The 17,604-nt window shown below is 44.0% G+C and overlaps 1 protein-coding gene across 1 annotated transcript in view; it reads right to left on the reverse strand.

Annotated features, from left to right (window-relative positions):
• WASL (WASP like actin nucleation promoting factor) overlaps nt 1-17,604 on the reverse strand; it is a 94,020-nt gene that overhangs the window by 22,736 nt on the left and 53,680 nt on the right. The window contains exons 2-6 of the mRNA XM_073573412.1: nt 9,434-9,568; nt 7,935-8,021; nt 7,013-7,109; nt 5,552-5,575; nt 3,091-3,256 (exon numbers count right to left, since the gene is read on the reverse strand). Of these exons, the coding sequence (XP_073429513.1) occupies nt 3,091-3,256; nt 5,552-5,575; nt 7,013-7,109; nt 7,935-8,021; nt 9,434-9,568 (509 nt within the window). The remainder of the gene's footprint in view (nt 1-3,090; nt 3,257-5,551; nt 5,576-7,012; nt 7,110-7,934; nt 8,022-9,433; nt 9,569-17,604) is intronic.

A 17,604-nucleotide genomic window follows, 5' to 3' on the forward strand; every position in this document is an offset into this window, starting at 1 on the left:
TCTGAAGAAGAGGAGCCTGACGAGGAACTCGGGGAGACTTTCCTACTCTTGCTCTTCTTTTTTAATAATTTTTTAAGCGAGCCCTGTACCTCAGATTTTATTATGGATCTGAGGTTTGTTGCCAGGCTCGGCACCTCTTCAGCCATAGTCCGCTGGATACAGCTGACACATAAGTCCTTTTGGCAATCTTTCGCTAAAGGGCTGCGGCATATTGCACATTCTCTGTTTTTCTTTTTACTTATAGCTTTTTTGCCTCTCTAAGTAAAGGGAAGGAGAGAAAAAAAAAGACATAGGAAGGCCTATTATAATGTTGTCTAACTTTCACGGAGATCACTCACCACCCAGGAAAGACCGGTACCGGGCTCTGAGGCTGCGAAGGAGCATGCGCTCTGCGCTCTTTTGACCTCGAGGAATCCCTCGATCGGTGACTTGGACGGCTGCTGCTTTTGCCGCTCGAGCGGCTCTTGCGACCAGAAGCTTGCGATGGGGGCAGAGACAATGGGGACGGTGAGCGATCCTCCTGAGACGCCATTGTCACCCCTGCAGCCGCTTCTGCTCCCTCTTTTATCGGTGAGTGAGCCCCTCATTACCCCTCCCCCCGCGACCGCCAGCCGCCTGGCCGGCGCCGCGCCCGGCGCCATGACCGTCGCGTCCTGATGACGTCAGCGGTCGCTCTCCCAGAATCCTCTGCGCCGCTGACGTCAGACGCCGGTCTCCGCCCCCGGCTTCCCCTGCATGCAGGTGAAGGACGGGCGCGCGCAGGGGGAGGGCGGCACGTGGAGGAACCTCCGAAGGGAGGACATCAGGACGTGCCCGCACGAACCCGGGGCCCGAATCAGGCAAAACCCCGGGGACTGCGCTACCAGCTGCCGACGGCCGGCGTCGCAGGTAAGACAGCCCTGCGGACTCTACACGCCGGGACGGCCCTGGGTCTTTCATCCTGACAGGCACCGCCGCTGTCAGAGGGATTCCTTTCCAGGACAGGAACCCAACTGAAGCGGGGGGAGAGGTGCCGCCCCTTATGTTTCAGTAGGTTCCTGTCCTGGCGGGGCGGATCCCTCTCTCATGTGGTGCTGTCATGGGTGAAGGGAAAACATTGATCATTTCACACAAAACTCCAAAAATGGGCCAGACAAAAGTATTGGCACCCTCAGCCTAATACTTGGTTGCACAACCTTTAGCCAATATAACTGCGACCAACCGCTTCCGGTAACCATCAATGAGATTCTTACAATGCTCTGCTGGAATTTTAGACCATTCTTCTTTGGCAAACTGCTCCAGGTCCCTGATATTAGAAGGGTGCCTTCTCCAAACTGCCATTTTTAGATCTCTCCACAGGTGTTCTATGGGATTCAGGTTTTTATCGCGCTGAAAATAATGCGCTGTGCAACCTATGTTGTGCAGTGCATCCTCTAACCTATCAGAGTTTGATAGTTCACATATCAGGCCTCAACCCCAGGCCAACGTTAGGCCTCTTTGTTGCCATAACATCCATCGGCACCCCCACGATCATGTTGCGGGGGTGCCAATGGGCTGGCAAATGCAGCTCTCTGTTTGCTAAATTACGCACATAGCGTTATCATTAGCGACAGTGGAATTTATGGGGTTAATGAGCTGTGCTTTGTCCGGTCTCAGCATGGCAACCCTTGAACTTGTGCCACCTCTGATGGAACTGCATGCCCAATTGTGGGAAATCACATGCAATCTGAATGTAGTTATGTCCATTTATATGAGGGAGTTATACAAAAATCCTAAGGTCTATGGACACATTTTACAAGAAATTTTTATTCTTTTATTTTTACATATGTCAGTAATTAGCACAAAGTATACTAGGATGCACATTGTTCTCATGTTGTTGTGCCCCTCCTAGTGATGCATGCACATAGTGAGGTCTGCGCGGCCTTCACTAGATAATTCCTAGCACATGCTCCTACCCAAATCACAAGTCTGTGTAGTCGGGAGAGGAAGGGTGATGGGACAGGTGGGTGAACATGGTGAAATTGCTTAATTCACAGGTCTGGTCCAAATCGGCAATGACTGTCTTAACATGGCCTGTGGCCTGAAAATTCCTTTCCGGGAACCCCACAGACACCTCCCAAGTGTTGGAGGACGAGTTTAGGTGTAGCATATATCTTCTGCTGTCAGATTTGTCACATCAGGTTACATACTTATTTTGCTACCAATCTGCAAAGGTTAAAATCTGGGGCCCAAGTCAATAGCATGCTCAAAAAAACCTGAGAAATTCACAACATGTAAACGGCATTTTGAAAACCCCATTCACATCTTTTGCATTGTATTTCATTTTGGATTTTCAATACCAAATCAGTACCAAAAATCTTCTATATCTGCCCGTATTTGTGAGGGTAAACAAATGTTCAATTAGAAATTTTGCAGGGAAACGCTTTCACCCAGAAAATTGGGTGTTGGCTTGGCTATATCCCATCAGAATAGAGTAGGAAAGGCAAGAAGTGGCTTTAAATAACTACGCATTTAACCTGAATATGGTGCAAGCTAGAAAATTGAAACACACACAGCGCCAAACCTGTCCACTGACTGGAATCGCAGCCAAGCCACATTGAAGGGAATGGGGCAAAACAACAATACAACTGATGGGCAATGCTTTGCAGTTACGGCTATGTCCATCTAGGGCGACTACGCAGTAAATTCTCAGTCTGGTCTGGAAAGTCTGTAGCGTATTACAGTATTAGCACTGTGTATGAGATTTTAACCCATTTAACCCTTGTAAAAGTAATGCCACGTACACATTACGGCATTCTATTGCAGCGCTGCCTTTGAAGGAAAATTCTACACCGCATGATTTTTCATATGTAATAGCTGTTTACAGAGAAGGGTGTTGGCGCACCATCACAGTTTATTGCTACAGATATCTGATAATTCTTAGCTAGGAAATGGAGTTGGCTACAAATACTGCACAGATAAAAAAAAATTTGACCATGTTTGTCATGTAATGGCCTCCTTTCAGCAAAGTATATACACTTTCAAACCAAAACTAAGGCCATCAGATGCAACAGCACAACTTGCAATAAAATGTTAAGAACAAGTGAATTTATGTGGCTGCTAATTACTTACTGGAAGTTACTAGGTGTCCCAATGTCTGCCTTGGTAATTTTTTTCTTCTTATTTTTCCCCTTTTTCTTGTCTTTGCTATAAGGAATGTTATTCACTTGTGCACTGTATCTCGGAGTGGCAATTTCAGGATGTATGATGTCAACCGTTGCCATGGGAAGACTTGGCCCTGGAAAAAGGATAATGGAATACAACAGACTGTAAAATTCAATTCTTACACTTTAGAAATAATCTCAACCTCCTTACACAACATGTAGTTGTTCTTGTGGAGTATCAGACCTGACAGCACACTAATGACCGACAATATAGTACATACAGTGGGGCAAAAAAGTATTTAGTCAGTCAGCAATAGTGCAAGTTCCACCACTTAAAAAGATGAGAGGCGTCTGTAATTTACATCATAGGTAGACCTCAACTATGGGAGACAAACTGAGAAAAAAAAATCCAGAAAATCACATTGTCTGTTTTTTTTTCATTTTATTTGCATATTATGGTGGAAAATAAGTATTTGGTCAGAAACAAAATTTAATCTAAATACTTTGTGATATATCCTTTGTTGGTAATGACAGAGGTCAAACGTTTTCTATAAGTCTTCACAAGGTTGCCACACACTGTTGTTGGTATGTTGGCCCATTCCTCCATGCAGATCTCCTCTAGAGCAGTGATGTTTTTGGCTTTTCGCTTGGCAACACGGACTTTCAACTCCCTCCAAAGGTTTTCTATAGGGTTGAGATCTGGAGACTGGCTAGGCCACTCCAGGACCTTGAAATGCTTCTTACGAAGCCACTCCTTCGTTGCCCTGGCGGTGTGCTTTGGATCATTGTCATGTTGAAAGACCCAGCCACGTTTCATCTGCAATGCCCTTGCTGATGGAAGGAGATTTGCACTCAAAATCTCACGATACATGGCCCCATTCATTCTTTCATGTACCCCGATCAGTCGTCCTGGCCCCTTTGCAGAGAAACAGCCCCAAAGCATGATGTTTCCACCACCATGCTTTACAGTAGGTATGGTGTTTGATGGATGCAACTCAGTATTCTTTTTCCTCCAAACACGACAAGTTGTGTTTCTACCAAACAGTTCCAGTTTGGTTTCATCAGACCATAGGACATTCTCCGAAAACTCCTCTGGATCATCCAAATGCTCTCTAGCAAACTTCAGACGGGCCCGGACATGTACAGGCTTAAGCAGTGGGACACGTCTGGCACTGCAGGATCTGAGTCCATGGTGGCGTAGTGTGTTACTTATGGTAGGCCTTGTTACATTGGTCCCAGCTCTCTGCAGTTCATTCACTAGGTCCCCCCGCGTGGTTCTGGGATTTTTGCTCACCGTTCTTGTGATCATTCTGACCCCACGGGGTGGGATTTTGCGTGGAGCACCAGATCGAGGGAGATTATCAGTGGTCTTGTATGTCTTCCATTTTCTAATTATTGCTCCCACAGTTGATTTCTTCACTCCAAGCTGGTTGGCTATTGCAGATTCAGTCTTCCCAGCCTGGTGCAGGGCTACAATTTTGTTTCTGGTGTCCTTTGACAGCTCTTTGGTCTTCACCATAGTGGAGTTTGGAGTCAGACTGTTTGAGGGTGTGCACAGGTGTCTTTTTATACTGATAACAAGTTTAAACAGGTGCCATTACTACAGGTAATGAGTGGAGGAAAGAGGAGACTCTTAAAGAAGAAGTTACAGGTCTGTGAGAGCCAGAAATCTTGATTGCTTGTTTCTGACCAAATACTTATTTTCCACCATAATATGCAAATAAAATGAAAAAAAAACAGACAATGTGATTTTCTGGATTTTTTTTTCTCAGTTTGTCTCCCATAGTTGAGGTCTACCTATGATGTAAATTACAGACGCCTCTCATCTTTTTAAGTGGTGGAACTTGCACTATTGCTGACTGACTAAATACTTTTTTGCCCCACTGTACATAAAGTAACCACCATTCAAAGAGGGAACAGTAAGGGTACATGCCCACCATCAGTAAAGACCGCGGGTTGGACACTGCGTATATGTGCAGTGTCCAGATGTTACAGAATAGTGGATGGGATCGCAAGAAATCCCCTGACCACTATGCGCCCAGAAACGCCAGCTGCTCACCCGTGGAGACTGACATGTAGCAGAGACGCAAGAGAAATTTCACCCATACAATGTATTAGACATGGTGAAACCGCACAGTTCAGTGAACACGTGTATTCACAGGCGTTCAATAGACTGCAGCGTTTTGGACAGAATGAACAAGCGCCGTGTCCAAAGCGCTGCCACTTCCGGATCGCGGGCACATACCCTAACTTGGCACAGTCTTCAAATGGATCTACAATGATGAGGGTGCTTGCACCTCAATTCATAAAGTACAAGAACAATGACAAAACTCAGTATCAAACACAGCAAGCTGGTCACCAGACTAGTGCAACTTAAAAAGGGGTTTGGGGGGAAAAAAAACAAAAACCTCAAACCTTCTGTAACTTACCATTTGGAGGTTCTCGCTTTTTATCTGGAAGAGAAAAAGACCATTATAGAACTCTATAGGTATTACTAACTTCAAAGTGACTTGCATTCACATAGCTATAATGTAGTAACACAAACAATACAACAAGCAACAGAAGAATATAAATTTAAATATAACTTATTTCAATCAATTAAAATGTATTTTCCACACTTATAAGATCAAAGTCTATTGTGCCCCGACAGACAGATCATTGGTATTTGTGACTAAATATCTGACAAAGCACAAACACAATTATTCAGTTCTCATGTGGGAAATCCCACTACGCATAGACTCAGGTAATGAGCCAGTCACGAGCCTTCCCCCCTTTTTTTTGATGGAATACAAATGGAGGTATAGTGTAAATAACCATATAGATAACTACAGGGTTGTCAGATATTGCAGTGTGATACTAGATCTAATACCTTCTTCTAGAATCATGTACAAAAAGTTAATTTCCAACCCTAAATACAGACATCAATCTATTAATTGCTAATAAAGTGATGAATTCATCATGTAGCAAGCAATGTTAGATCTCGCCGTTTTATAGATCAAGCAGATGCTCATAAAGTGATGAGTGCATTGTTATAACGAACAAACATTTGATCACCCTTATTGAATGAATGCGATAACTGCTAATAAAATGATGATCATATAGCATCATATAGCATATAATGAAAAAGCATAATCTCGCCTGTCTGGTAGATCCATAAAGATAGAGTCGAAGAGAATTTGATGCCGTCTATACCTTACGTCTGTCTGATCCTCAAACCCATTGACTCCCGCTTAGGATTCATCAGGGAATTTGCTTTACACACACACACCTATGTATATCTCTAATAGTGCAGGCAAAATTTTGCAAATATGCAAAACTTTTTATGCCATAAATATTAAAGTTTATATTTATAAACAAGCTTTGTAAAGTTGCAAACTTTTGGCTGTGCTAAAATTTTGTGATTTATGGCGCTCTCGTTCCATTTTCTCCCAGCTACAAAAAATTAGGGACAGGGCTGAGGCCATGAAGAGTGGAGTCATTCTTTATGTGACAAATCTTACTACAGTCCCCGATCGTAGTATGATTTGCGAGAAAGTGCACACGGAAGTGCACCTCGCTTGTTTGATAGACTCTAGGAGCATATGACACCAGCACGTTTCATCAACCCTAGCGAACAATGCCTGGCCTTGAAGAACACAGGCCCAAGTATGAAAAAAAAAAAAAAAAGCTGTCAAAATTACCCATACACGATCCTGTTCTGACTCATGTCCCAGACCACTACAAATGGGTGGTTGGACACATCTCTCCCAACAAATTGCACAATGTAGTAAACTGCAATATTTGTCTCAGCAGATTGCCTACAAATATACCATGTATGTATCCCACATTATTCCAAACCAATACAAGGATTATCAATCGAGGATTACTAATACAAGGTTAATCGATCATACCAGGTTTTTTAGGCCTTCTGGCAAGCAATTCAGCTATCGCTTTCCGGAATCTTTTTGCTTCCTCTTCACTTGCAAAGTTTAGACCAATTTGACATGCCTGTAGCACAAAAATAAAAACAACTCATAAGTACAATGAGAGATTTTTCTGTCCCAGCCAAGGACAAATATATGCATAATGCCACATTGATAGGGAAGTTGTCATTAGATTCCTCCTGCCCAAACTAGGGCATGAATCAAAGCCTGAATGCAGGTGGGTATGCTTTATGCTGCGATATTTCAGAGTAAACATACTTTGAAAAGCCGGCCGGTGACTATAAAGAGACCTAACTGGCCTGATGTGGTTCCTTGAGGCTGCTTCCCCATCCTATTCACCATGACTGACAGGTCTCGTGCTATGTACACACATTAGAAGAGACCTAGCAAACAATTGAAGTGGGATGGCGAGAAACCATCAGGGACCACCTCAGAATAGTAATGCCTCTATCTTTACGTTTACTCAAACACCTCAGCATTTGAGCGTAAAACATACCTGGCAGAAATCACATCTACATCACATATACATAACGTATATATAACCAAAATGGGAAGAGACTTTTTTCTTCTTACATTATCCAATGTCAATGGATCCCTTCCATCTTTTTTACTTTGGAAACTTCTCATTGAATTAGAAAAAAGACCTTTCTAACTTTTTTGGGGAAACCAGAAAACACCTTTTTTTGCATGATTCAGAGCATGTTTATAAACGGTGTAGTTTGTCAATCCTAGAACTTAGCAATAATTCCACCATGGATATAACACTGAAGAGGTTTTATATCTGCTATACAACATATGTGGAAAAAAAACAAACAGGCAGAGATGCTTACCTTTCTAAACAGGCCTCAATACAAATGCACTAACATATGTATAGAGTTTATTTACTTACATCACCAGCAAACGTGTGAAAATATGATCTTGGGCTATTATATACAAAGTTATAATAAAGTTCTTGTTCATAGAGTTGCCGGCCATCCTAAGGAAGAAAACAAAAATTTGATTAAAACATTGGCTATTTGTTTAGTTTTAGAGAAAGGCAAAAAAATAAACAAATTACAAGTGATTAGTGGCCCCTTATAATGCTGCACAGTGATTAGTGGCCCCTTTCAATTACAAGTTACAAGTAAGCCAAGCAGCAGTACTCAATGCCAAGCAGCAGCTGCAAAAGCAAACACGATTTTAGGGTGTATAAAAAGAGAAAATCTTGTGATCCCAACGTACTGTTACCCCTCTATAAATCATTGCTGAGGCCACATCTAGAATATGGGATCCAGGTTTGGGCTCAACATGTTAAAAAGGATATTCAGATGTTAGAGTCAGTTCAAGAGGCGGGCAACTAGGTTATTGCAAGGGATGGAAGGCTTCTCATAAGATGAGAGGTTGGAAAAGTTGGGCTTGTTTAGCTTAGGGAAAAAAAACAAAAACGTGTGTGGTCAGTACAAAGGACTGGTGCTTGACTTATTCCTTCCAATGACCATACTAAGGACCAGAGGGCACTCATTATGGGTGAAAGAAAGGCGATTCTGGCAGCCTAATAGGAAAAGGTTCTTTACAGTTAGAGCAGTCAGTCTGTGGAATGCCGACCACAAGGGATAGTAATGGCAGACACTATAACAGCTTTTAAAAAAGGGCTGGATGATTTCCTCAGTACATATAACAGAGGGTTAGAATTTTGTGACAAAATCTATAATTGTTGGAGAAAGTTTGAAAGTAAGTGAATTATAAAAAAAAATTAATTGAAAAGTGACAGGATATGAAAAACACTAACGTTTTGATGTAAAATATTTGGACTGGATTACGGCTTTCAGCTAGTACAAAATTCAGAGTTGGACACATTCCACATACATAGGTGGAGCAAATTGGTATGTGGTGTATGGAGCAGAATCATCCCATATCCAGCATATGATGGCTGTGTCTCACAGCCAGCAACGCCTGTTTCCGCAGCACTGTGGTTGGCTGGATCCTGTCTGCTGCAGTGCCCCATACCGCTTCAGAGGTAAAGCTGCATCTGCTTGTAGCATGGTAACACCCACAATTAAGACCAGCAGTGCAATCTTCTCAGTCTAGTGCTACATTAGAGGAGGCAGGTTTCTACCTCTTTGTAGGCTTCGTATGAGCAGTGTGACAATGGAGAGCTCTGCCATTGGAGGTTGTAATGGTTAATTGGAGTTAAAGTGGAGCTCTGGTTGTTTTTCTCTAATATTGCATCACAAGTTACATGCTGCTGCCTCACAGGGGTTAGATCTGATTTAGCCTTGTGTTTCTTTAGCCATGTCCACAATGTAAACACTCACATGCTCCCAAAGAGAAGAGCTTGGAGCATTACCTTCTGCAGATCCTGGTGTCTAATGTAGAAGAATGGATGCAAGACATGTAACTGTGACTTACCTTTATATCATACACTCTAATGAAATATGATCGTTGTGGATTGTCCTTCACCAGGCATACTACTCCACAGCACTTCTTCACCCACATAGAACTGCGGTCCGAGGCATATAGTTGAACAACGGCTGAATTAATGGTCTGTAGAAAGAGATGGGGAAAGAATGGTTCAATTACAGTCAGATAAAATAAAAAACCTACGGTAGTCACATTTTCAACGCCCGCTGCCACAACCATTTTGTTTTTTCCCGACTGTCTCAAAGCATCTAAAATGAAAAAAAAAAAAAGCAAATGCAATGGGATACTCCATGTTTTTTGAAAGGTTTCTTACCATATTGTTACCTATATTACCACAGCAGAAGATAAACAAGCCCCATGCACTCTTGTGCTCCAGCACTCATACGCGACAGTACAGGCAACCTAGAAAGAGGTGTGATAAGGCAAATGCCTCCAAAATAGGGTATTTGTGATTTTAACAGGCATCCCTGGGGCAAAGCTTATTAGAATACTGGCAGATCTCCCCAGCACTCCTTACTAGACGATTGGAAAGAAATCTGACTGCATTACGACAGGATTTTTGCTGTCAGTTACCATGCAGATGCATAATCCTGCAGGGAGACTGTGGACTCAAAAACAGTAGAAGAACACTTTTAATTAAGATTTTGGCAGCATTAACCCCTTAGCCCCCAAGGGTGGTTTGCACGTTAATGACCGGGCCAATTTTTACAATTCTGACCACTGTCCCTTTATGAGGTAATAACTCTGAAACGCTTCCATGGATCCCGGTGATTCTGACATTGTTTTCTCTTGACATATTGTACTTCATGTTAGTGGTAAAATGTCTTTGATATTACTTGAGTTTATTTGCGAAAAAAACGGAAATTTGGCGAAAATTTTGCAATTTTTCAACTCTGAATTTTCATGCCCTTAAATCACAGAGATATGGCACACAAAATACTTAAGTAACATTTCCCACATGTTTACTTTACATCAGCACAATTTTGGAACCAAAATTTTTTTTGGTTAGGAAGTTATAAGGGTTAAAAGTTAACCAGAGATTTCTCATTTTTACAACACCATTTTTTTGGGGGGGGGATCACATCACATTTGAAGTCACTTTGAGGGGTCTACCATATACTGTATACTCTCATATAAGCAGAGATTTTCGGCCCATTTTTTTGGGCTGAAAGTCCCAAACCCCCCCCCCCCATGACGTAGTTAGCAGGCGCCCTCTGCCTGAACAGTCACCGCAGAGCCGGCAACGCTGAGGAGCAGCAGCGACAAGGTGAGTATATAGTTTTTTTTTTATTTTTATTTTTCCAATTGAGGCAGCAGTAGCAGCAGCAGCATTGAAAGGGGCCACTCATTACTGTGCAGCATTGAAAGGGGCCACCAATGACTGTGCAGCATTGAAAGGGGCCACTCATTACTGTGCAGCATGGAAAGGGGCCACTAATCACTGTGCAGCATTGAAAGGGGCCACTAATCACTGTGCACCATTGAAAGGGGCCACTAATCACTATGCAGCATTACAAGGGGCCACTAATCACTGTGCAGCATTACAAGGGGCCACTAATCACTGTGCAGCATTATAAGGGGCCACTAATCACTGTGCAGCATTATAAGGGGCCACTAATCACTGTGCAGCATTGAAAGGGGCCACTAATCACTGTGCAGCATTGAAAGGGGCCACTAATCACTGTGCAGCATTGAAAGGGGCCACTAATCACTGTGCAGCATTGAAAGGGGCCACTAATCACTGTGCAGCATTGAAAGGGGCCACCAATGACTGTGCAGCATTGAAAGGGGCCACCAATGACTGTGCAGCATTGAAAGGGGCCACCAATGACTGTGCAGCATTGAAAGGGGCCACCAATGACTGTGCAGCATTGAAAGGGGCCACCAATGACTGTGCAGCATTGAAAGGGGCCACCAATGACTGTGCAGCATTGAAAGGGGCCACCAATGACTGTGCAGCATTGAAAGGGGCCACCAATGACTGTGCAGCATTGAAAGGGGCCACCAATGACTGTGCAGCATTGAAAGGGGCCACCAATGACTGTGCAGCATTGAAAGGGGCCACCAATGACTGTGCAGCATTGAAAGGGGCCACCAATGACTGTGCAGCATTGAAAGGGGCCACCAATGACTGTGCAGCATTGAAAGGGGCCACCAATGACTGTGCAGCATTGAAAGGGGCCACCAATGACTGTGCAGCATTGAAAGGGGCCACCAATGACTGTGCAGCATTGAAAGGGGCCACCAATGACTGTGCAGCATTGAAAGGGGCCACTAATCACTGTGCAGCATTGAAAGGGGCCACTAATCACTGTGCAGCATTGAAAGGGGCCACTAATCACTGTGCAGCATTATAAGGGGCCACCAATCACTGTGCAGCATTGAAAGGGGCCACCAATCACTGTGCAGCATTGAAAGGGGCCACTAATCACTGTGCAGCATTGAAAGGGGCCACTAATCACTGTGCAGCATTGAAAGGGGCCACTAATCACTGTGCAGCATTGAAAGGGGCCACTAATCACTGTGCAGCATTATAAGGGGCCACCAATCACTGTGCAGCATTGAAAGGGGCCACCAATCACTGTGCAGCATTGAAAGGGGCCACTAATCACTGCAGCATTGAAAGGGGCCACTAATCACTGCAGCATTGAAAGGGGCCACTAATCACTGTGCAGCATTGAAAGGGGCCACTAATCACTGTGCAGCATTGAAAGGGGCCACTAATCACTGTGCAGCATTGAAAGGGGCCACTAATCACTGTGCAGCATTGGCATATGTTATTATGGAGCATGTTATAGGGCCACCATTATTCACTGTGCAGCATTATAAGGCATATTTTTGTATGGAACATCTTATGGAACCCATCATGAACTTTGTAGAGCATTATATGGGGCTATCATGAACTTTATGGAGCATCTTATGGGGCCCATTTTATTTTTTAAATTTACCAGTAGCTTCGGCATTTTCCACCCTAGGCTTATACGCGAGTCAATATGTTTTCCCAGTTTTTTGTGACAAAATTAGGGGGGGTCGGCTTATACACGAGTATATACGGCATATGATAGAAAATACCCAAAAGTGACACCGTTCTAAAAACTGCACCCCTTAAGGTGCTCAAAACCACATTCAAGAAGTTTATTAACCCTTCAGGTACTTCACAGGAATTTTTTGAATGTTTTAAAAAAAAATTTAAAAAAAACCCCAACATTTAACTTTTTTCCCAAAAATTTATTTCAGGTCCAATTTTTTATTTATTTTCCCCAAGGGTAACAGAAGAAATTGGACCACAAGAGTTATTGTGCAATTTGTCCCGAGTACGCTGATACCCCATATGTGGAGGTAAACCACTGTTTGGGCGCATGGCAAAGCTAGGAAGGGAAGGAGCACCATTTGACTTTTTCAACGCAGAATTGGCTGGAATTGAGATCAGATGCATGTCGCGTTTGGAGAACCCCTAATGAGCCTGAACAGTGGAAACCCCCCAATTCTAACTCCAACCCTATCCCCAACCCTAACCCGAACCCTAGCCCTAATGGGAAAATGGAAATAAATACATTTATTTTTAATTTTATTATTTTTCCCTAACTAAGGGGGTGATAAAGGGGGGTTTGATTTACTATTTATAGCGGGTTTTTATATTTGGCAGCTGTCGCACGCTAAGGCTATGTGCACACGTAGCGTTTTAAAACGCTTACTAAAAACCGGACTCCTTCCCAGAAATCGCGCGGTTTTTCCCGCGCGATTTCACCACGATTTTACCGCGATTATGATCGCGATTTTGCCGCGATTTTCGCGTGCGATATTCAAGCACTTTCCAAGCGATTTGAAGCATCGCTTGGAAAGTGATTGACAGGTTGGTCACACTCGTCAAACATAGTGTTTGACAAGTGTGACCAGGTTTTTACTATTGAGGCCGCCTATGCGGCATCAATAGTAAAAGATAGGATGTTAAAATGCTAAAAAAAAAATAAAAAAATCGGTGTATATTTACCTTCCGGCGTCCCGCGATGCATTCCCGGGCCTCAGCGTTCCCAGTAATGCCTTGCGCGACCTGTGCTGACGTAGTCTCGCGTTGCTATAGCGATCTCGCGAGACCGCTAGAGTCACGCGAGACTACGTCATTACAGGGCCTTGCCGCAAGGCATTACTGGGAACGCTTAGGCCAGGAATGCATCGCGGGACGCCGGAAGGTAAATATACCCCGATTTTTTATTTTTTATTCTTTTTTTACAGGGGTATGGTACCCAGGGCCTGGAGGACAGTCTCCTCTCCTCCACACCGCGGGTACCAACCGCACATGAGACGCTTAACTTCCCGCATGGTGGGCATAGCCACATGCGGGAAGTAAGCGATTCTCATGCATTCCTATGGGTGCAGAATCGCGGCAATTCTTTGCGATTCCGCACAAAGAATGAGCATGCTGCGATTTTTTCCGCGATGCGATTCCGCCACGGAAAAAAGCGCAGCATTAGCACAGCATGTGCGGAATACCATAGGAATGCATGGGGGGCGTTCTGTACACGATTTTTAAGCGTTTTCGCGACGAAAATCGCGGCAAAAACGCTTAAAAATCGCTACGTGTGCACACAGCCTAAAAGACGCTTTTTATTGCAAAAATTAGTTTTTGCATCACCACATTTTAAGAGTTATAATTTTGGCCCACAGAGTCATGTGAGGTCTTATTTTTTTGTGGGTCAAGTTGACGTTTTTATTGGTAACATTTTCGGGCACATGACATTTTTTGATAGCTTTTTATTACGATTTTTAGGAGGCAGAATGAACAAAAAACAGCATTTCATGAATTTATTTTTGGAGGGGGTGCTGTCAAGGGGTCCTTCTCCGATCCCACACAATCAACAGAGCGAGGGAAGTGTGAACAATCCCAACACCTTTATTATAGGCAAAACAATCCACCACACTGAGGATACAATAGTCCAGAACACGAATGCAGTTCAGTAACAGGATAATGTCCAAGGAGATGAGTCAAATAATCCAGCAGAGTGTAAAATGGGTCCACATGCTTCCCCTTCTCTCTGACGTGCTGTCTTCACACGATCATCACCACACAGGGTCTGACTTCAACAGCACCTGTCCTCCCCAGCCCCCTCCTTATGTCCAGGGGTAGTCAGACAGGTTGGGGTGGTTTTCAGGCCTCCCAGACCTGACAAAGGTGCCTTTGGGATTAAGGCACTACAGAGGGTTCATCAAGAGGCATAGATACAGTCAGGCTGCAGACAGTAAGTGAGCTAATTCAATTATCAGACTTTTGGAAGGTAACTGAGACTCTAGACCAGGGGTCCCCAACCACCGGTCCGCGGCCCAGCACCGGGCCGCTGCAGTGCCCTTGCCGGTCCGCGGACACAAGGGGAGCCAGGGGCGGTCAGTGGCGTAGCGGGGGCTGGGGCGGCGCGCAGCAATTCTTAAACTGCGTGTAGCTGCGGGCAGGGAGCGATCAAGCAGCTCCGCTGCCTGCAAGAGGGAATAGCAGGAGCGGAGCTGCAAGAACCCGTCCAGCTTCCTGCCCGCCGCCCGCGCTTCCTGTCTCTGACTGACAGAGAGGAGCGCGCCGCTGCTGTGTGAGAGCGAGGAAGCGCGGGCGATGCTGCGACAGGTGAGAGGTGGTGTGTGTATGTATGTCTGTCTGTGTACATGTATGTCTGTGTGTGTGTGTGTGTGTGTGTGTGTTTGTGTAGGTGGAGCCTGGCCCTGGAGGAGATGGGGACATGAGGAGAAGACCGTGATGGGGAGAGAAGGCCATGAGGGGGTAATGGGAGAAGGCCATGAGGGGGTAATGGGAGAAGACCATGATGCCTGGGGTGATGGGAGAAGGCCATGAGGGGGGTAATGGGAGAAGGCCATGAGGGGGTAATGGGAGAAGGCCATGATGCCTGGGGTGATGGCAGAAGGCCATGATGGGGGTGATGGAGAGAAGGCATTGATGGGAGTGATGGAGAGACGTCAGTGATGGGGTGAAGGCAATGATGGGGGGGAAGGGAGTGATGGGGTGAAGGCAATGATGGAGAGATGGCAGTGATGGGGTGAAGGCAATGATGGAGAGATGGCAGTGATGGGGTGATGGAGCAGGCAAGAATGGGGTGATGGAGCACTCATTCAAAACCTATGGTGAGTTGAGTCACATTATAAATGTTATTTAATTATAAGTATGCACTGCTACACTACAACCGCGTCCATAGCCCCGCCCCCTTATGACCAAAGCCCCACCCCTGCCACACCTCCATCCCCGCCCTACCGGGCCATGGAAGAATGGTCTTGCTTGAAACCGGTGCCTGGTGCAAAAAAGGTTGGGGACCACTGCTCTAGACAATAAGGAAATCCGTAAAATATACAGTAAATATACACAAAATGATACCCACATAACATATCACACCATCACAGTAGCGTTTATACCGTTCCGCTTGTGGTAAAATTGATAAGGCGGTTTTATTCTTCAGGTCAGTATGATTACAGCAATACCTTTTTTTTATGTTTTGGTGCTTTTATACAATAACAATTTTATATAAAAAATTATTTTTGCATTGTTTTATTCTGTAAGCTATAACTTATTTTTTCTGCTGACAACGCTGTATGGCGGCTCGTTTTTTGCAGAACAAGATGACATTTTCAGCGGTACCATGTTTATTTATATCCGTCTTTTGTCATTGCACTTTTTGTTCGGCGGTATGATAAAGTATTGTTTTTTGGCTTTTTTTTTTTTTTTTTTTTAAAAGGGGTTCACTAAAGGGGTTAACTATTGGGACAGTTTTATAGGGCGGGTCGTTACGGACACGGCGATACTAAATGTGTACTTATTTATTTTTTTAATTTACATAAAGGAATGAATTTATTGGGGAATATTTTTTTTCTTTATTTAGGATTTTTTTTAAAATTATTTTTACACTTTTTTTTTACTTTTTCACATTGTCCCAGGGCGGGACATTGCTATTGCAAAGTCAGGTCACTGATCTGACACTTTGCACATCACTATGTCAGATCAGCGATTTGCCACACAGTGTAGGAGGCTTCTAAGTGCTTTCTACACATCGTGTTGCTCTGAGGGTCTCAGGGAAGCACACAAGGAGCCCCCCTCCCTGCCCGATGCTTCCCTATGCCCCCGGAACACTGCGATCATGTCCGTGACTGCTCATGGCACATAGTGCTGGGTGTCAGCTGTGATAATCAGCCAACACCCGGCTACAATCAGTCGCGCTCCCCCTGAGCGCGACTGATAGACGATGACGTACTATTCCGTCCATGGGCATTAAGTGCCAGGGCACAAGGACAGAATAGTACGTCTAAGGTCAGAAAGGGATTAATCTTGCTGATTTTCATGAAGGGGCATGCTGAAGTTAGATGCTCCAAATTCATAATATTCATTAAGAGGTGCACACCTATAAATAAAACAGAAGCACCTGAAAAGTAGCGCACGCCTCGCCACAAACCTTTCTCCTGTTACAGACGGTGGTGAGATTTGTGGCTTAAGCAATGAGGTTGTTCGTCATGAATTGAAGTGTGGAAATTGCCAAATCCCGTCCAATATGTCAGTGTTGGATGAAAACTGTGTGAGCGCGCAAAAAGTTTCAATTTTAGCATAGCCTCCAGTTGGTTCAAAATTGTTTCAACTTTTCAAAGATTTTTGAGTAGGAATTTTTGCATAAAAGCCTTCATGAATAAGGCATATAAAGGAAAGTTGCATCTTTTTAGAGGCATTTTAACATTTGAAGAACTAATTCATAAGGAGTGTAAGTAGAGATTATACCTGCATTTAAATAAAAAAAAAAAAAAGCTAGGTTTTCATAAATCCACCAGAACAAAACTAAAGATTTTTCTAGGAGGACCTAGATGTTAAGTCTATTCTAAATGCTATAGTACCAAAGTTAGGAAAGAATAAACATAAGTGTACTCATGTGGATATATGTAATTATTAACAACAGTTTACATTTACAGAGATAGCGGACTACAGACCCCAATGCATAGTCAATATTAGTTCTGGATAAGTATAATTGGCAGTGCATTGTTGTCCATTTGCATGATCGTTAGGTAAACCATAGTTCTCTGACTTAATTGCCCGTTACACACAGCGATCTCGCTGGCGAGATCGCTGATTTTATGACACATCAGCGATCTCTCCAGCGAGATCGCTGTGTGTGACATCCAGCAGC

This window comes from Dendrobates tinctorius, unplaced genomic scaffold (genome assembly GCF_039654945.1).
Source record: "Dendrobates tinctorius isolate UK_male_01 unplaced genomic scaffold, ASM3965494v1 ptg000035l, whole genome shotgun sequence".
Lineage (NCBI taxonomy): Eukaryota > Metazoa > Chordata > Amphibia > Anura > Dendrobatidae > Dendrobates > Dendrobates tinctorius.